Consider the following 15,203-nt stretch of genomic DNA (forward strand, 5'->3'; position numbering starts at 1 on the left):
GGAGAGAAATAATCATAAAATACACTATCTAAACGAATTCGGATTTGTCACCGGATTTGCAAATCCGATATGTTAAGAAAGGTATTAAAAAAAGGGGTTTTTGTGATAAAGTCTCCAACCATACAACTTTATTATTCTAGGTTGGGGTTGTCTAGGGTCCGAGAGGGGTTGTACTACTCGGACCCAAACGATTGAAAATCAACCAATAAAAATGCGACACTTATGATTTGTATGAACCCCATAGAAAAAAGTACGATACCTGCATTATAAGTGAAATTACATAAAAACCCCTATAACTAAAACTTAAGTAATAATTAATAATGATTAATAATTAAGATGTTTACAACTTAATTTTCAATATTGCGTCTTCTCTTTTGTACCATCACATCAACAGTAAAGCCTAACATTTTTTTTTTCCTTCTTCTTTTTTTAATTGGGATAATTATAGTTTTGGTCCCCAAGTTTATTTATTTTTCACTTTTGGTCCTTTTAGAAAAAAAGAAAAAAAAGAAAATCTTCTTCTTCATCGTCGTCCTCTCTCCCTCTTGGCAGCGAACAGGGAGGGGAGGTTTGTGACAATCTAGGCAAAACAAAATTACAGAATCATCCATGACCATCTATTTGCATCAATTTACAAAGGGGGAAGAAAATTAAAAGAGTCTATTTCCCCCAAACAGACACAAACCTTGCAAATCAAACGGGTTCAATTCATTTGACCCTAAAATATCATTCACTTGTTTCCCATCTCAATCAAAAATCATAAAGCACAACCCAAATAAGATCGCCATTTTCTCCATAACTTCTTTGTTTCTGTGTTTGTCATTGTTCTCTCAATAGCCTTCGTTGTTTTCCAGTCAAGAAGGAAAATCCTAATGAACTGCAGAGGAAGACCCCACCATCATCTTACTCCGCCGCCAGTCTACTCCCGCCGGAGTCCACCTACGAGGAGCTCGACTCATCCACTAACCATTTCGACTCCAAACGCAAAATCGACGACGGAGTCATTGATGTGGAGGGGAAGGGCGGACATTCATGTATATCCTAATATTACCCTCAACCCGTTATAAGCCATCCCTTTAATATTTATTATAAATAAAGGAAACATTCATGTATATACTAATATTACCCTCAACCCGTTATACCCAATTTTTAATATGCTCCAATTTCATCCTTAACTTAATTTAACCTCAATTTGACCTCAATTTGACCCCAAATTTCACAAATTATTCAATTTTGACCCAATTTTTTTTTTTTTTCCAATTTTTTTTCCAGCCGGATTCCGGCGGTCAACGCCAGACTCCGGCGTTGACTTTTGAATTTTTTATTTTCTTTTTTCTTTTTTTTTTTCTTCTCTTTTCTTCCGGATTTTTTCGCCGGTTTCCGGCGTTGACTTTTTTTAGAGTTTTTTTTAAGTTTTTTTTTTTTTTTTTTACGTCCGTCGCTAAACATTAACCGTAATTGTGTTGTCACTGACAGTAAATTAACGTAATTATACTGTCAATGATAATTAATTAACGTAATTATATTGTCGTTGACAATACATTTATGTAATTGTTCTTCCGTTGACAGTAAATTAACGTAATATTATTATTTTTTTATTTTTTGTTATTTTTTTTTTATTTTGTTTGATTTGTTGACAAGTCAACGTAATTATATTACTGTCGTTGACAGTAAAATAACTGTAAACACAATAATATTACTGTCAACAACAACATCAATATTATTATTTTTTTGGGGGTTTTGCTTTGTTTGAATTATTCACGGAGTAACGTAATAATATTACTGTCTATTATTGTAATATTATTGTAAACACAATAATATTACTGTGGTTGACGGTAATATTACTGTTGTTATAGTAATATTGCTGTCAACCACATCAATATTATTATTTTGTTTGTATTTTTTTGTTTGTTTGAGTTATTCACGGAGTAACGTAATAATATTACTGTGGTTGACGGTAATATTACTGTCACTCACAGTAATATTAATTCTTTTGGCTTTTTATTATGTTTACATTTGTTGAACGGTCAACATAGGAATATTACTCTATTACACAATAATAATAAGTTTTGTTGTGTTAATATTATTGTGCTAGAGATTAATATAGCAATATTACTGTGTTAAACTGTAGTTTAGTTAATTTTACTGTGTTTAACAGTAAGATAGTTAATATTACTGTCAATCACAACAATATTTTTGTGTAAACGAAAAAAAAAAATTACAAAAAGAAAGAAAAGAAGAGAAAAAAAAATTCGAAAAAGTCAACGCCGGAGACTGGCGAAAAATCCAAAAGAAGAAAAAATATATATATATTTGAAAATTCAATGCCGGAATCCGGCGGGAAAAAAAAGTTTTTGAAAAAATAATTTTTTTTGAAAAAATAATTTTTTTTGAAAAAATAAAAGTTTTGGGTCAAAATTGAATAATTTGTGAAATTTGGGGTTAAATTGAGGTTAAATAAAGTTAAGGATGAAATTGGAGCATATCAAAGTATGAGGGGTTATTTTAGTCTTTTACAAAAATATGGACCATGTGTGGACTTATTGGTAAATGAGTTTTTTTGTGTTGATCTCTTTATAAATATACCCATTGATGGGCTTATTTGTAAAGACCCCTTAAAAAAAAAAGGAAATTAGCTAGACACCCTTTTTCTAGACTTTTTATATAGATGGAGATCCAATTTGTTAGATGAATATAAGTGTAGATCCATTGACTCAAAAAACTAATATAAATTAAATAATCTTACAAGTTATTAGACATAAATACCCTCAAACTATTAATTGTTTTATATGAAATTAATTACTTAAGTAAACAAGTGAGAAAACAAATCCCACATATCACTATCTTCCTTCCACAAATTTCTCTCTCTCCTCCCTCCTCTTTTCTCTTCTCACGTATTTTATTTCTCTCTCGTTTCTGCTCTCTACTCTTTTACGCTCTCGCTCTCTCTCTCTCTCTCTCTCTCTCTCTCTCTCTCTCTCTCTCTCTCTCTCTCTCTCTCTCTCTCTCTCTCTCTCTCTCTCTCTCTCTCTCTCTCTCTCTCTCTCTCTCTCTCTCTCACATACACCACATTTATATACCTCTCTTTGATTTTTCCGATGGAATACATAAAGAAACAAAAGAGAGGTTCTTTACATTATGAGATTATATGTTGGTGAAAGAGTTAAAAGCCGACAACGAACAACTCATTGCTTACAAAAAGTTAGCTCTTTACTTCTCCATCTCTGTATTTATTTGTAGTGATTTTATAATTTTTGTTTGTGTTTTCTAATTATTTTTGCTCCAGCAAACAACAAAAAAAATTTAAAATAGCAAAATAAATTTGAAGCATAAAACAGAAAACTGCAAATTACAATCCATAACAGTTGATTTTTTGCAAACTGTAAATTGTAATTTTAGACATTGTAAGATTTTGTTGTTGTTTTTTACATTTGCATTATGTTTATTTTTTTGATTAATGTTGTTATTGCGTTTCAATTTAGATGATTTGGATCATATTTTCAGTTTGTTGTTTGCAATTAGATGAAGTATTTTGTTGTTTGCATTTGGTCGGTTCATAGTTATTCTGTTGTTTGCAATTAAATAGTGCAAATTACATTGATGTAGTTGACACTAATATTATTGTGTTTACAGTTATTTTACTGTCAACGACAGTAATATAATTATGTTGACTTGTCAACAAATCAAACAAAATTAAAAAAAAAAATAACAATAAAAAATAATAATATTGTTGTTTACTCTAATTGTACTGTCAACGGCAGTACAATTACATAAATGTATTGTCAATAACAGTACAATTACGTTAATGTACTGTTAGTGACAGTATAATTACGTTAATTTACTGTCAGTGACAGTATAATTACTGTTAATGACAGCACATTACGGTCATTGTTTAGCGGCGGGCGTAAAAAAAAAATCACTAAAAAAACTCAACATCGGAGATCGGCGGTCAACGACGGAATCCAGCGGTGAAAAACACAGACTAGAAAAAAAAAGTCAAACCCGGAATTTGGCGGCAAAAAAACAGGCCATAATTTTTTTTTCAAAAAGTTAACGCAGGAGACTGGCGGCAAAAAAATAAATTTTGAAATTTTTTTCTTAAAAAAAGTCAAAATTAATTAAATGGGTTACAATTAAGAATTGAGTGTGAAGGGTTGGGGTAATTGCATCAATTTTTTCTTTATTTATAATGAATATTAAATGGATGAGTTTATTGGCGAAAGAGATATAGCCTCTAAACCTAGAATAATAAAGATGGTTGGTTATGAACTTATGCACAAGAACCCCTTGTATATATATTAAGAGGAAAAATATGAGAATAAAACTTTCATTTGATAACTTCAGAGTTAATATATATATATATATATATATATATATATATATATATATATATATATATATATGTGTGTGTGTATTTTTTGAGTATTAAAATGATGCTAAATGATTTAGGGCCTCTTTGAGTAAACCCCATCAATCATAGAGAAATGTTTAATTCATATTTCACTACTATTTGAGATAAATTCATATTTTTTCACTTTTTCTCTAATCTCAAAATTGACATTCTACTATCTTCTTCCATCCTCATTTTCCTTTTTATTTTTTATTTCTAAATCAATTTTCATTTTTTATTTTCTATTTTTATTATTATTTTATTCTACTATAATTTTTTTAATTTTGTTTTCTCGTTTTATAACTATTTTTTTTTCATTGTCACGTACATTAATCGACTATCAAGTAACGCATAGTCAAACACGATTCTACAATAATAAAAATCATTGTTGAATAATAAAACTTGACTACTAAATATAACCAAAACAACCGAAATGTTGTCAAACACGATTCTACAATAACAAATCCAAACAACCAACAAATAAACCCATATTTTCTAAACAAATACATATAAAATGTAATTGATTTATACAAATCGGATGGTGAATTGACAATGGCAGAACAAAAATACGCCATCACTGATAAGTATTCGTTTTGCACAACTTTTACTTATCTAATCTTCGTGTTTTGGTCTTCATTCGTCCGAGTTTTCGGCTTTATTTGTATATATTATGTTGTTTTTGTTTTATTTATATTTTTAGGTAATGATAAGCTATTTTTGCCGATTCGAGACGATTTTGTAAGCGAAGCCGAGAATCAAACCAAACACGTGCAAAAGTGCATTCTCGCGGATTGTGGCAGTGTTTGGTATTTCAAGCATAACTCTCGCATACGACCTCCGATTGGGCTGATTCAAGTGGATTTAGAAAGCTAACTTCAAGGGCTACAACTTTTGTGAAATGCACAATTGTCGAATTCGGGCTGAAAAAGGGTCAAAACAGTGTTTGAAGTTGATGCAGAGGCCAGATCGCGATCCAGCATCACCGGATCGCGATCTGGTGGCAAATTCCAGTAGCAGCGAAAAGTTGGGGTAGATCGCGATCCGCACTTCCTGGATCGCGATCTGGAAAGGCGGTGGGCAGTTTTCGAGGTTGCCAGATCGCGATCCAAGAAGTCCAGATCGCGATCTGGGCACATAAATCGAGACTAGATATTTTTCTTTGATATCTCACTATAAATAAAAGGTCTCCTTTTCATTTTTCGATATCTCGACGATATCTCGACCTTTTCTTCGGTTTTCTCTTCGGTTCTCGCCAGTTCTTCGCGGGAAGTTTCGACGAGGGTTTCGACTCGGGTTTTTCATAAGCTTTTCTTTACGTTTAGTTTATAATTTCTTGTGTTCTTCATTTTGATGCTATGTTTGTAATGAACTGAGCATTTTCTTTTAGGGGAAATGAAACCTTGTATATATTGATTTTGATTTCCAGATCTGTGATCTATTTGTCGTTCTTTGATTCTGTTTATGTTTTCCTGTATTAAATGCTTTCGATTGTTTGGCCAACAGTTGAATTGATTCTAAATGGGAATGAACTCGAGAGAGGATTTCTCGTTTGATTTTAGGAAAACATAGCTCGGGTTGTGGAAACGGAGACGTGATGCACCTCGGGTAGCCCTTAAGGACTTGACCTAAATGCTCTCTTAATATCAGGTTCTGAACGGAGACGTCGGATCTGTGGGTGGACTCTAACTACACTGGAGACGGGGGTTAGGGTATTTTAGTGTCTGGGTTAGCGAACATAGAATTGACAATAGATTCGAATTTGTAGATCTTTATCGATAGTACACAGGTGGATTTTACCCTAGAAGCCATCACACGTCGGAATTCCTTGCTTGTCCTGGCTGACCGGTGTTTTTATTATTGGTTCCTTTTAGCTTCATTTGATCTCCCATCCTTTCGATCGTCTAGATAAAGATTATGATAGTATAATTACGGTACTTGGTAGATTTAGGAACTTAATTCCCTGTGGATCGATATCTGGAATTCACTATTCTACAAAACGCGATACTGTACACTTGCGGTTATTTATACGTAGGTTTTAGGCGTGTCAATCACTATGCCCCAAGTCCGATTACATGTGGCAAACAAAGGAATCAACAATAAAAATCTAAAAATGAATTAAAAAATGCAGTCGATTAACCTCCGTGAACTTCCTCTGCCCACGTCGTTCTTCGCGCAAAAACCCTAGATATGCCACCATTACTCCACCACCAGCCTTATTAACACCACTCGGTCCACACCTGCACCACCATCTCCTCCAAAATATCCACCGCCACCTAATCCACAACATTATTAAAGGTATAATTGGTAGTTTCCTTTTATTAGTCACCTACTTAGTAGGTAGTAACTAAAGGGGTTATGTCAAATTAATTATTTGTAGGGGTTAATCTTACGTGATTTTTCTAAATGAAAAGGGTGTTACTGCATTCGTTGCTCTAATCAGGATTTTAAATACGCACACTCCATTTCTTTTCTACTGTAATAAAAATGTTACACATATAAATGTTATAAGAAAAACTCTATTTGACTCATAAAATTATAAGATTTTTTTTTTTAAAGTCTATCAATTAATTTAGAAATGATGCAATAATTATTATATTTTTTACCCATTTTTTTTCTCTTATTACTCCTCAATTAGTTCATATATTAATTCTAACCGACAAACTAAGTATTTGAAAGGAGAGAATTAGTGTCTTCGAAATTAAAGTGAAACGACGAGGAACAAATACGCACAATATGATTGCACAAAACTCTCAAATAGCATACGAGATTTGAGATTTAATAAATGCGTGAATTGCATATTACTCCAGAGCAGAGGACTTATTTATACTCCTATCCAGACCAAAATCAGTCTTACATAGAAGCCATTCCATTGTCTCTGGTCCAGAATGCCCCTAACAATATAATTTACATCTTTTTTTTTTTTTTTTTTTTGAGTAAAATATAATTTACATCAATCTCATCTATAATCAAAGTTGTAAAACGCGGGAATCAGACCCGAGTCAGTTCGGCACCACCTCACGATTAATCGGTACGGCGGTGATTAATTGGCGATAAATCAGTTTTTTTAATTTAATGTAATATAATTTTAGATAAAATTCTAAATACTCAAAGTATATAAAAAAATATATATTTAAACATGATTTTGTCCCCATCATTTATATATTATAATCACAAAACAAAATTTTAATTATAATAAGATTATAATATAATAAAAATCCTTACATAATAAAAATGAAATAAAAATCTCGTTTATTCAAAATTATACTTGAACATTGCAAGCTCATATCATTAGGTCCTATAAAAATAAAAATTAATATTAATAAAATAAAACAAAGCATAAACTCATTTTTTATTAAAAGCCCATTTTTTCTCAAAAAAAAAAAGATTTTTGACCGATTTTGCCACCTAAATTTGACCTTCCTTCAAGGTTTGACCGCCTAAACTCGCCTCACATGCAAAAAACCAAAATTTTAAACATTTACACTAAAATCGTAAAGATTTTAGACCGCCTCCATCTCAGAGACCGATTAATTAGCCGTCTCGACCGATTTGTAGAACACTGTCCATACATAATATCTGAACTTAACAAATATTGTCAGTGACCACAAATTTTAACAAATATATTAAATTAACCACCATTTTAACCATATTTTGATTTTTTTTTCTCAAAACTATTTTGTTTCCCACCACTGACCGGCGCTGATTTTTTTCTTTTCTATTTTTTTTATAAATTATTTTATTTTCATTCCAATTTATGCAACACCAAAAAACATTAAACCAACAATATTGTGTAACACATAGTCCATGATATTTCTACATTTGCACAAATACATGAGTTTTACAAGTTCAAAATCAAGAAAAATAAAACTATTGAAAACTCTTTATTTTATTTCTTATTTTGTCTGAAAAACATCTTCCTAGTTGTACAACATATGGCTATTTTGTAAGGAAATTTATGTATGTAGTATTGACAATGTACATTGTAACTGAAATTCTAAGTGGTCTGCCCCTGAGAATGAGAAGATCCTTGATGCCTCTTAGGTATTTCCTTCCTCATAAGTATTTCTTTTATTTCTGCTTCTTTCTTGTCTACAAAATCAATCAAGTCCTTAAAGCTCGGCATCCTTCCCGAGAGCCTGCTAGGACGACCTGCGGGTCGCCCAGATTCCTCAACGCCGTCCACCTGGCGGCGCTCTTCTTCCTTCACTTCTTCGTCTGGTGTACGGTACCTGCTGTACTGCCAGCAAATCCTACAGAAGAACACGGTCAGTGCTATGAAGCACACAATGCCGCAAATAAGGAATAGTCCCCAAAAGCTCTTTAACGAAAGTCGACTATCGTCGATGGGGTTTGTTTGGCCCGTGCACGCCTCCCGAGAAAGCCATTTGTCGTTTATCCTTTGCAGCTCTCCGTTTTCCGATAGTTGAAGGATTGCCGTCGATAAATCTACCGCTAGTGGCGAGTCCCGTTGAAATGCCTGCCCCATTTATTTTTAAATCAATAAAATTGGAAATACAACTGTAGAAACGTAATCGTGGAATCTGATCGAGAAATTGTACGTTTTTAATTAAATGTAAAATTAAGAGTAAAAAAATTGCACTAAATGCAATAAAATTAAAATCATAATAACTTTAAAAAAAAAAAGACAAAAAAAAGAAGTATACTTACAAATCCCCATCCACTCTTAGTGAACACCCTTCCGACGGTACTAAACTGGCACTTTGTGTTGGACAAGAAAAGCTCGACATACGGAAGCTCGTCGACAATGGCGGCAACACCACCGGCGGCGGGGCCCAGCTGAAGGGCTCTGACATATTCGTCTTGTGATTTCAACACACGAAGCCTGGACTCGGCTATGCTCATCTCGTTTATCAGATAATTATAAGCGAAAGAACCGTCCTGTATCCCTATTGGATCGGAACTCGATCTCAAAGTGTCGATTCCTTGAATTCTCGAGGAGAGCTGCTGTACTGTGAGGATTGATGTCAAACTAGCTGTGTAGCTCGAGTTTATTATCAGTACTACGAACAGCCACAGTAACAGCACTAACCGTCCTAGTGTGCTCACTGTGTTTTCTCCTATACACGTACGTCGAATTTGAGGTGATAACTATATACATATATATATGTATATTTATTGTAAGGCGGCCGTTATATGCAAGCCCATTTTTTTATTAGTTCAAAACCACATAAAGGAGTTTATTAGTTCAAGCCCGTAAATTAATCTAATTTTATTACATCAAGACCAAAGATGACAAATATACCCTTATCCACAAATAATACTCAAATACAAATAAATCTTATTTTTAATTTGTTCAAGACCAAAAATCAAAAAAAAAAAAAAAAAAAAAAAAAAAAAACAAAACAAAAAAGATATATCACGACTGCCAAATATTAATCTATGCTAAATATGTATGAATGAACATTAATCTATGCTAAATATGTATGAATGAACATTAATCTATGCTTATTTCTTGTTGGGTTGCAATGATTTGGCTGATTTTGGATAAAAAATTGAGATTGAAATTGGTTTTTTTATTTTTTTTCGTTGGTTTCCCAAATCGGTTTATCCAGACCGATTTTGTACACGAAAATCGGCGTCATAATATCGATTTTTGTTAACCACATCGGCGACACAACGTCGACTTTACAAGTCAAAATCGGCGTTCTAATGTCGATTATTGAGTACAAAATCGGTTTTCGAATAACGATATTTTTTGAATTTTTTTTTTAAATAATACATTATATATTTGGTTAATTGATATTTTTTAAATATTTGAAACGAAAATGTTTATCACCATTCGGTGGCGTCTACCACTCCTTTAACCCAATTGAGTAGAGCTTTTCGTATCTCAAATATTTATTCGTTAGATAATTCATTTGAATAATCCTCCATCAATCCCCTAGATTGATGCACGAAAGTATGAGAAAACGGTCTTAAAAAAAAACAGATAATAAAATCGGTATTTAAAAACCGAATTTTGTAGTACAAGTCGGCATGACAATACCGATAATACAAAAACAAATCGGTGTTGTCATGCCGATTTTTACTACAAAAATCGGTTTTTAAGTACCGATTTTTATTAAAATAATCGGAATGTGGTTACCGACTTTAGTAACAAAAATCGGTATTTGCAGACCGATTTTTGGTATCGTCGAATTTTTTTTGCAACAAAAAAAAAACGACCCAAAAGTAAAAATAAACGGTTAAAACATATTTCATTGTGTTCTCCACCCTCGTAAACCACCATATCATTGTTTTCTGGTTCCATCGTGAATGTTTGGTATGTATTTGATAACTTTGGTGTGTAGGATTTCTTGGTGGGTTTGTGAAGAAGAAAGGGAAGGAGGAGAGTTTTAAGTCGTGAAATAAGGAAGAGGGGTTTCTGGATTTATGTATTTTATTTGGTCTTGCACAAAGGAAATGTTTATTTTTTATTTTTTAATGCTTTGTGTTTTTTATTTGATTTTAAATTTCATTAAGGGTAAATTAGTATTTTTATGTTGGAGGTCTTGAACTAATTAAAAAAATGGGCTTGCATATAACCGCCGCCTTATTGTAATAATAACGCAGAATTCGTAAACTTACTGTGTGCGAAGAACATTGTTGACAGACTAAACCTGAAAAAAGATTTCGATAGGACTTAAGTGAGAACTCTTATAAGTGATTTCGAGTATTGCTGCAAATTGAGAACTAAAGATTCAAAATCTATTCATCCAAAGAATCTTATTTCGATTAATTGTAAGCGATTTGGAAACATTATATTAGTTGATAGTGGGTAAACAGTTGAACTCGAATATATTGAATACGGTAAGGAAAACATACTAACCAAAAGACAGTAATCAGTTGTTTCCTCGGAGGCCCACGGAACTCGGTATTCATTCTATGCTCGAGAATCCAAACGACACTTCCGACGAATAGAAAGAAGACACCTGTCACAGCCCACATCTGCCAAGTAAACGGCATAAGAAACGACCACGGATGGGACTTGATCTGCTTCACAGCAGCGACCACAACTAAGCCCGATTCCATAAACGGCTGCGTAAAGTCCACAATCCTCGTTCTGTTCGTCGTTATAGTTACATCTCCCACCGCCGCATCATATTTCTGAACACCACCCCCCACCAAAAAAAAAAAGAAAAAATTAAAACAAGTGCCGAAAGAAAAGATTTGATCTTGTAATGATTCTTGAAAAGGGAATATTCACATTTTGTGCGACGTCGTTGACAAGATTACCGAAAGAAGGATTTCTTTTGCCATCTCCGTACAAAATATATCGGTGAGGAACAGGATAAGGCAACAACTCAACGGCAGCTTCGAATACATCAATGCAATATCCTTTTGCACCCAACGGCCCTTTATCTTTCGTCACAAAATCCGGATAAGTAACTCTGTAAGGCACCGCAATCTGTAAAGGCCTCCCGTTATTCGGAAACACCCATCCTCTAGGCTTCACCGTATTTTCCCCGGGCCATACCACACTATAGAGCTGCTGCTGCTGCTGAGGATTATTACTACTACTGTTAAACGTGTCGTTTATTGGCTTTGAGTACAATTTTTCTGGAGGAACAGTCGATAGAACAGAGTAATTTGACCAATAGCCTAGCGTCCGGGATCCTGTTCCGACAATGTTAAGAATATCAAAAGCCGGATGAATCAAGTTCTTGTCAGAATCGAACCGAATCTCTCCAGTTAGTCCTGTGAAGTTTGTTGCAGTGAGTATCTCAAGCAACTTTTGGCCTTGATCGAAAATTCTGAGAGATGTCAAATTGAGGGCGCTACCCTTGGTATCTTTCAATAATGGGTCATCGGAGAAACTTATTATATTCCCATTTTGATTCAAGAAAGCATCGATTGCCCGCGCAAGCAACCACACGGAATCATATGCGTACAGAGCATACGAATTGAACTTTAAGGTCCGTTTGTTTTTCATATTTCTCCAGCGATTAGTAAATCTTGTTTTGAGCTCAGATTCGGGAGTGTACCGGCGGAGCGCAATAACACCCTGGAGAAGATCTGCCTTTTCGGGATCGATTGTTCCGGAAGAATCTAGAAGAGTCGGAAGCCAATCGGTTGCAATCCAAACGTAGCCTTTGCCCATCATACCAAGCCTCTTTGCAGCCGAAAAGATATCGAGACCCGAATCTGGATTCACGTGCACAACATAAACACGAGATTCCAACAGGTTGACACGTACCAACAAGTTGTCGATGTCGCTTCTAGAAGCTTCCGGAGTAAATGCCGCCTTGTAAGAGATCTTGGCACGTTTCTTGGACAAGGCGTCGCCTAACACAGAAACGCCGTTTCTTCCGTAATCGTCGTCCACGAAAATGGAGACTAAGTCTTTCCAACCGAAATATTGGATGAGATCCGCAACCGCCTGCATTTGGAAATAATCGGAGGTGGTTGTACGGAGGAAGTAAGGGTACTGGAGAGAGGAGAGAGTGGGGTCCGTTGCGAATGATAGAAGAGGGATGTGGAGTTCGTTCGAGACATGCGAGATCACGTGCGCTATTCCCGACGACTGTGGGCCCAGTGCAGCTACTACTTTGTTCCCCATTAGCTGCATTGCTACATCAAAAATTGTTTTTTTAAATTTTTTGTCAGAATCATTACTAAGATTAGTCCTATAATTAACCACATTCATTAATTGTTTATAGCATCCTAATTAACATCATTTTTCTTAAGGCCATCCTCAACGGAGTCTCTAAACAAACTCTTTTACGATGCGAGATTTCGCATGAAAATGCAACAAATCTTGGAATTGTTTACGGAGACTACTCGAATATAATTTTTAAATAGGCTCGATTACATACATACTCTTTCGTCGTATAGGTTATTTTACGGACACACTGAAATTTTCGAGTCTATCATCCAATTATTATATGCTAATAATCATAATAAACAATATGGTACTCATCAAAGCACCAAAAAAAAAAGGGCAAATTACGGCACACCCCTTGAAGTAAGGTCAAATTATGAAAAGAAACCCTCATGTTTGGGTAACTACAACCACCCTCCTCAACTATGAATCTTCTTACAAGTTCATCATTACGGTATCAAATTTAGTGGACTCTTCTAGATTATGTGGAGTATTCTCCAGTTTGTATCCGTTTTATCGCATTCGTGCTCCTCATTTTGAAACAAGATGATCATAAGATGTGTCTTTTGGCTTGTAATTGTAATTATCAGATTGTGGTGCATCAGAAACTTCATTTTTGCACAAAACGAGTACAAACTAGAGAACATTCCACGGAATCTAGAAAATTATGTTGAATTCGACACCATAGGAATAAAACGTGTAAGAAGGTTCATAGTTGATGAGCGTGGTTGCAATTGCCCAAATACGATGTTTTTTTCGTAATTTGGTGGCCGTAATTTACCCAAAAAAAAATGAATGAATGAAAAAAGAAAAAAAAAAGAAAGAGTATAGTACCTTCAACAGTGCCAAGAAAGCCACTGCAATTAGTGTCAAGCAAGATGAGATTAATGTTAGTGTTGAGGAGGATTGAAGCATCGTTATTGACGTCATCAATGGCGGAAAGTATAGCTGGGCCCACAGACATTCCAATAGCTGAATTTGAAGTGAACAAAGCACCAACATTCACCACACTTTGCCTCTCTGAAACTGCACTGCTGCATAAATCGAAACAACAAATAAACAACACCACCAAAACCCTCTTCATTATTTAATTAATCCCCAGTTTCTTTTTTCTTTTCTTTTTTTTGGAGAAAGATTAATTAAATCATTCTGGTGACTGTGAGTGGGATTCTTATTACAGACATGGATAAAGACAGCAGTTTGAGTCGAGTTAAGGGCATCAATTCTGAAAAAATTGAGGGTTTTTTGTTTTAAAACAAGAAAAGATACACACACCACAGAAAAATAAGAAAACTTTCAAGAAAATTAATAAGACAAAAAAAGAATCAACTTGGAAGGTGTATAAAAATTGATTGCTAATATAGATAGTGAAGGGGGAAAAGTAGTTAAATCAACATCCTTAATTAAATAAATAAATTAATTAATAAATAAAGAAAATGAAGGAAGAATAGTAGTAGTGGAAATGGGATTGTACGAAAATTTGGAGTTCTTGAGAATATATTTAAAACGTGGGTGGTAAGGACTGGACACAGGAAGTTTCCTCATTGGTAACAAATAATACAGACAGAAAACAAACGGTCAAAATTTCACTTATATTTACAGACAATAATCTAGACATGGCCACGGGTCGGGTCTGACCCGGACCCGCCCCGGACCCGACCCGGCGACCGCCCCGGCCCCGCCCCGTTGACCATGGACCCGGACCCGGACCCGAAAATGTATGGGTCGGTTTCGGGTCCCGATATTTTGGACCCGAGACCCGACGGGTCCACCCGGCGGGTGGACCCGAGGACCCGGACCCGAGGACCCGACCCGAGGACCCGTCGGGTCCACCCGAATAAAAATTTATTTATTTTTTCAAAATTCGAAAATGCAATGGCTAGGAACCGGACCCGAACCGGACCCGACCCGGACCCGGCCCGGACCCGGTCCGAGCATTCAAAAAATGTTTTTTTTTTTTAAATTATAATGGCTAGAAACTCGGGTCTACCCGGAACCGACCCGGACCCGACCCGAAAATTCAAATTTTTTATTTTTTTATTTTTAATTTCAACGGCTAGAAACTCGGGTCCACCCGGACCCGAACCGGACCCGACCCGAAAATAATAAAATTAAATAAAAAAAAATAAAAATTCAAGAACCGATTTTGGACCCGGACCCGACCCGGACCCGGAGGACCCGGAGGACCCGAGTGGACCCGACCCGGACCCG

At 35.0% G+C, this 15,203-nt stretch overlaps 1 protein-coding gene and 1 long non-coding RNA gene across 3 annotated transcripts; both read right to left on the reverse strand.

Moving 5' to 3' along the window:
• Positions 1 to 285: 285 nt before the first annotated feature.
• On the reverse strand, positions 286 to 1,061 carry LOC148768600 (uncharacterized). Its single transcript, XR_016032870.1, has 2 exons — positions 686 to 1,061; positions 286 to 580 (listed from the first exon to the last, which is right to left on the reverse strand). It is a non-coding gene; the product is annotated as an uncharacterized LOC148768600 (long non-coding RNA).
• Positions 1,062 to 8,176: 7,115 nt separating this feature from the next.
• On the reverse strand, positions 8,177 to 14,569 carry LOC105951243 (glutamate receptor 3.4). 2 transcript variants are annotated; one of them, XM_012974636.2, is made up of 6 exons: positions 13,827 to 14,569; positions 11,598 to 12,961; positions 11,220 to 11,497; positions 10,979 to 11,010; positions 9,059 to 9,468; positions 8,177 to 8,867 (listed from the first exon to the last, which is right to left on the reverse strand). In XM_012974636.2, exons 1-6 carry the CDS (start codon positions 14,074 to 14,076, stop codon positions 8,385 to 8,387), a joined length of 2,817 nt encoding a protein of 938 aa, XP_012830090.2. In that variant the 5' UTR covers positions 14,077 to 14,569; the 3' UTR covers positions 8,177 to 8,384. The 2 variants fall into 2 exon arrangements, with proteins under 2 accessions (XP_012830090.2, XP_088678084.1); XM_088821958.1 differs by having other exon boundaries at positions 11,598 to 12,953; positions 13,827 to 14,557.
• Between the last annotated feature and the right edge of the window lie 634 nt (positions 14,570 to 15,203).

Source organism: Erythranthe guttata, chromosome 8, assembly GCF_056151865.1.
Source record: "Erythranthe guttata isolate IM_541 chromosome 8, IM_541, whole genome shotgun sequence".
In the NCBI taxonomy this organism is placed as follows: domain Eukaryota; kingdom Viridiplantae; phylum Streptophyta; class Magnoliopsida; order Lamiales; family Phrymaceae; genus Erythranthe; species Erythranthe guttata.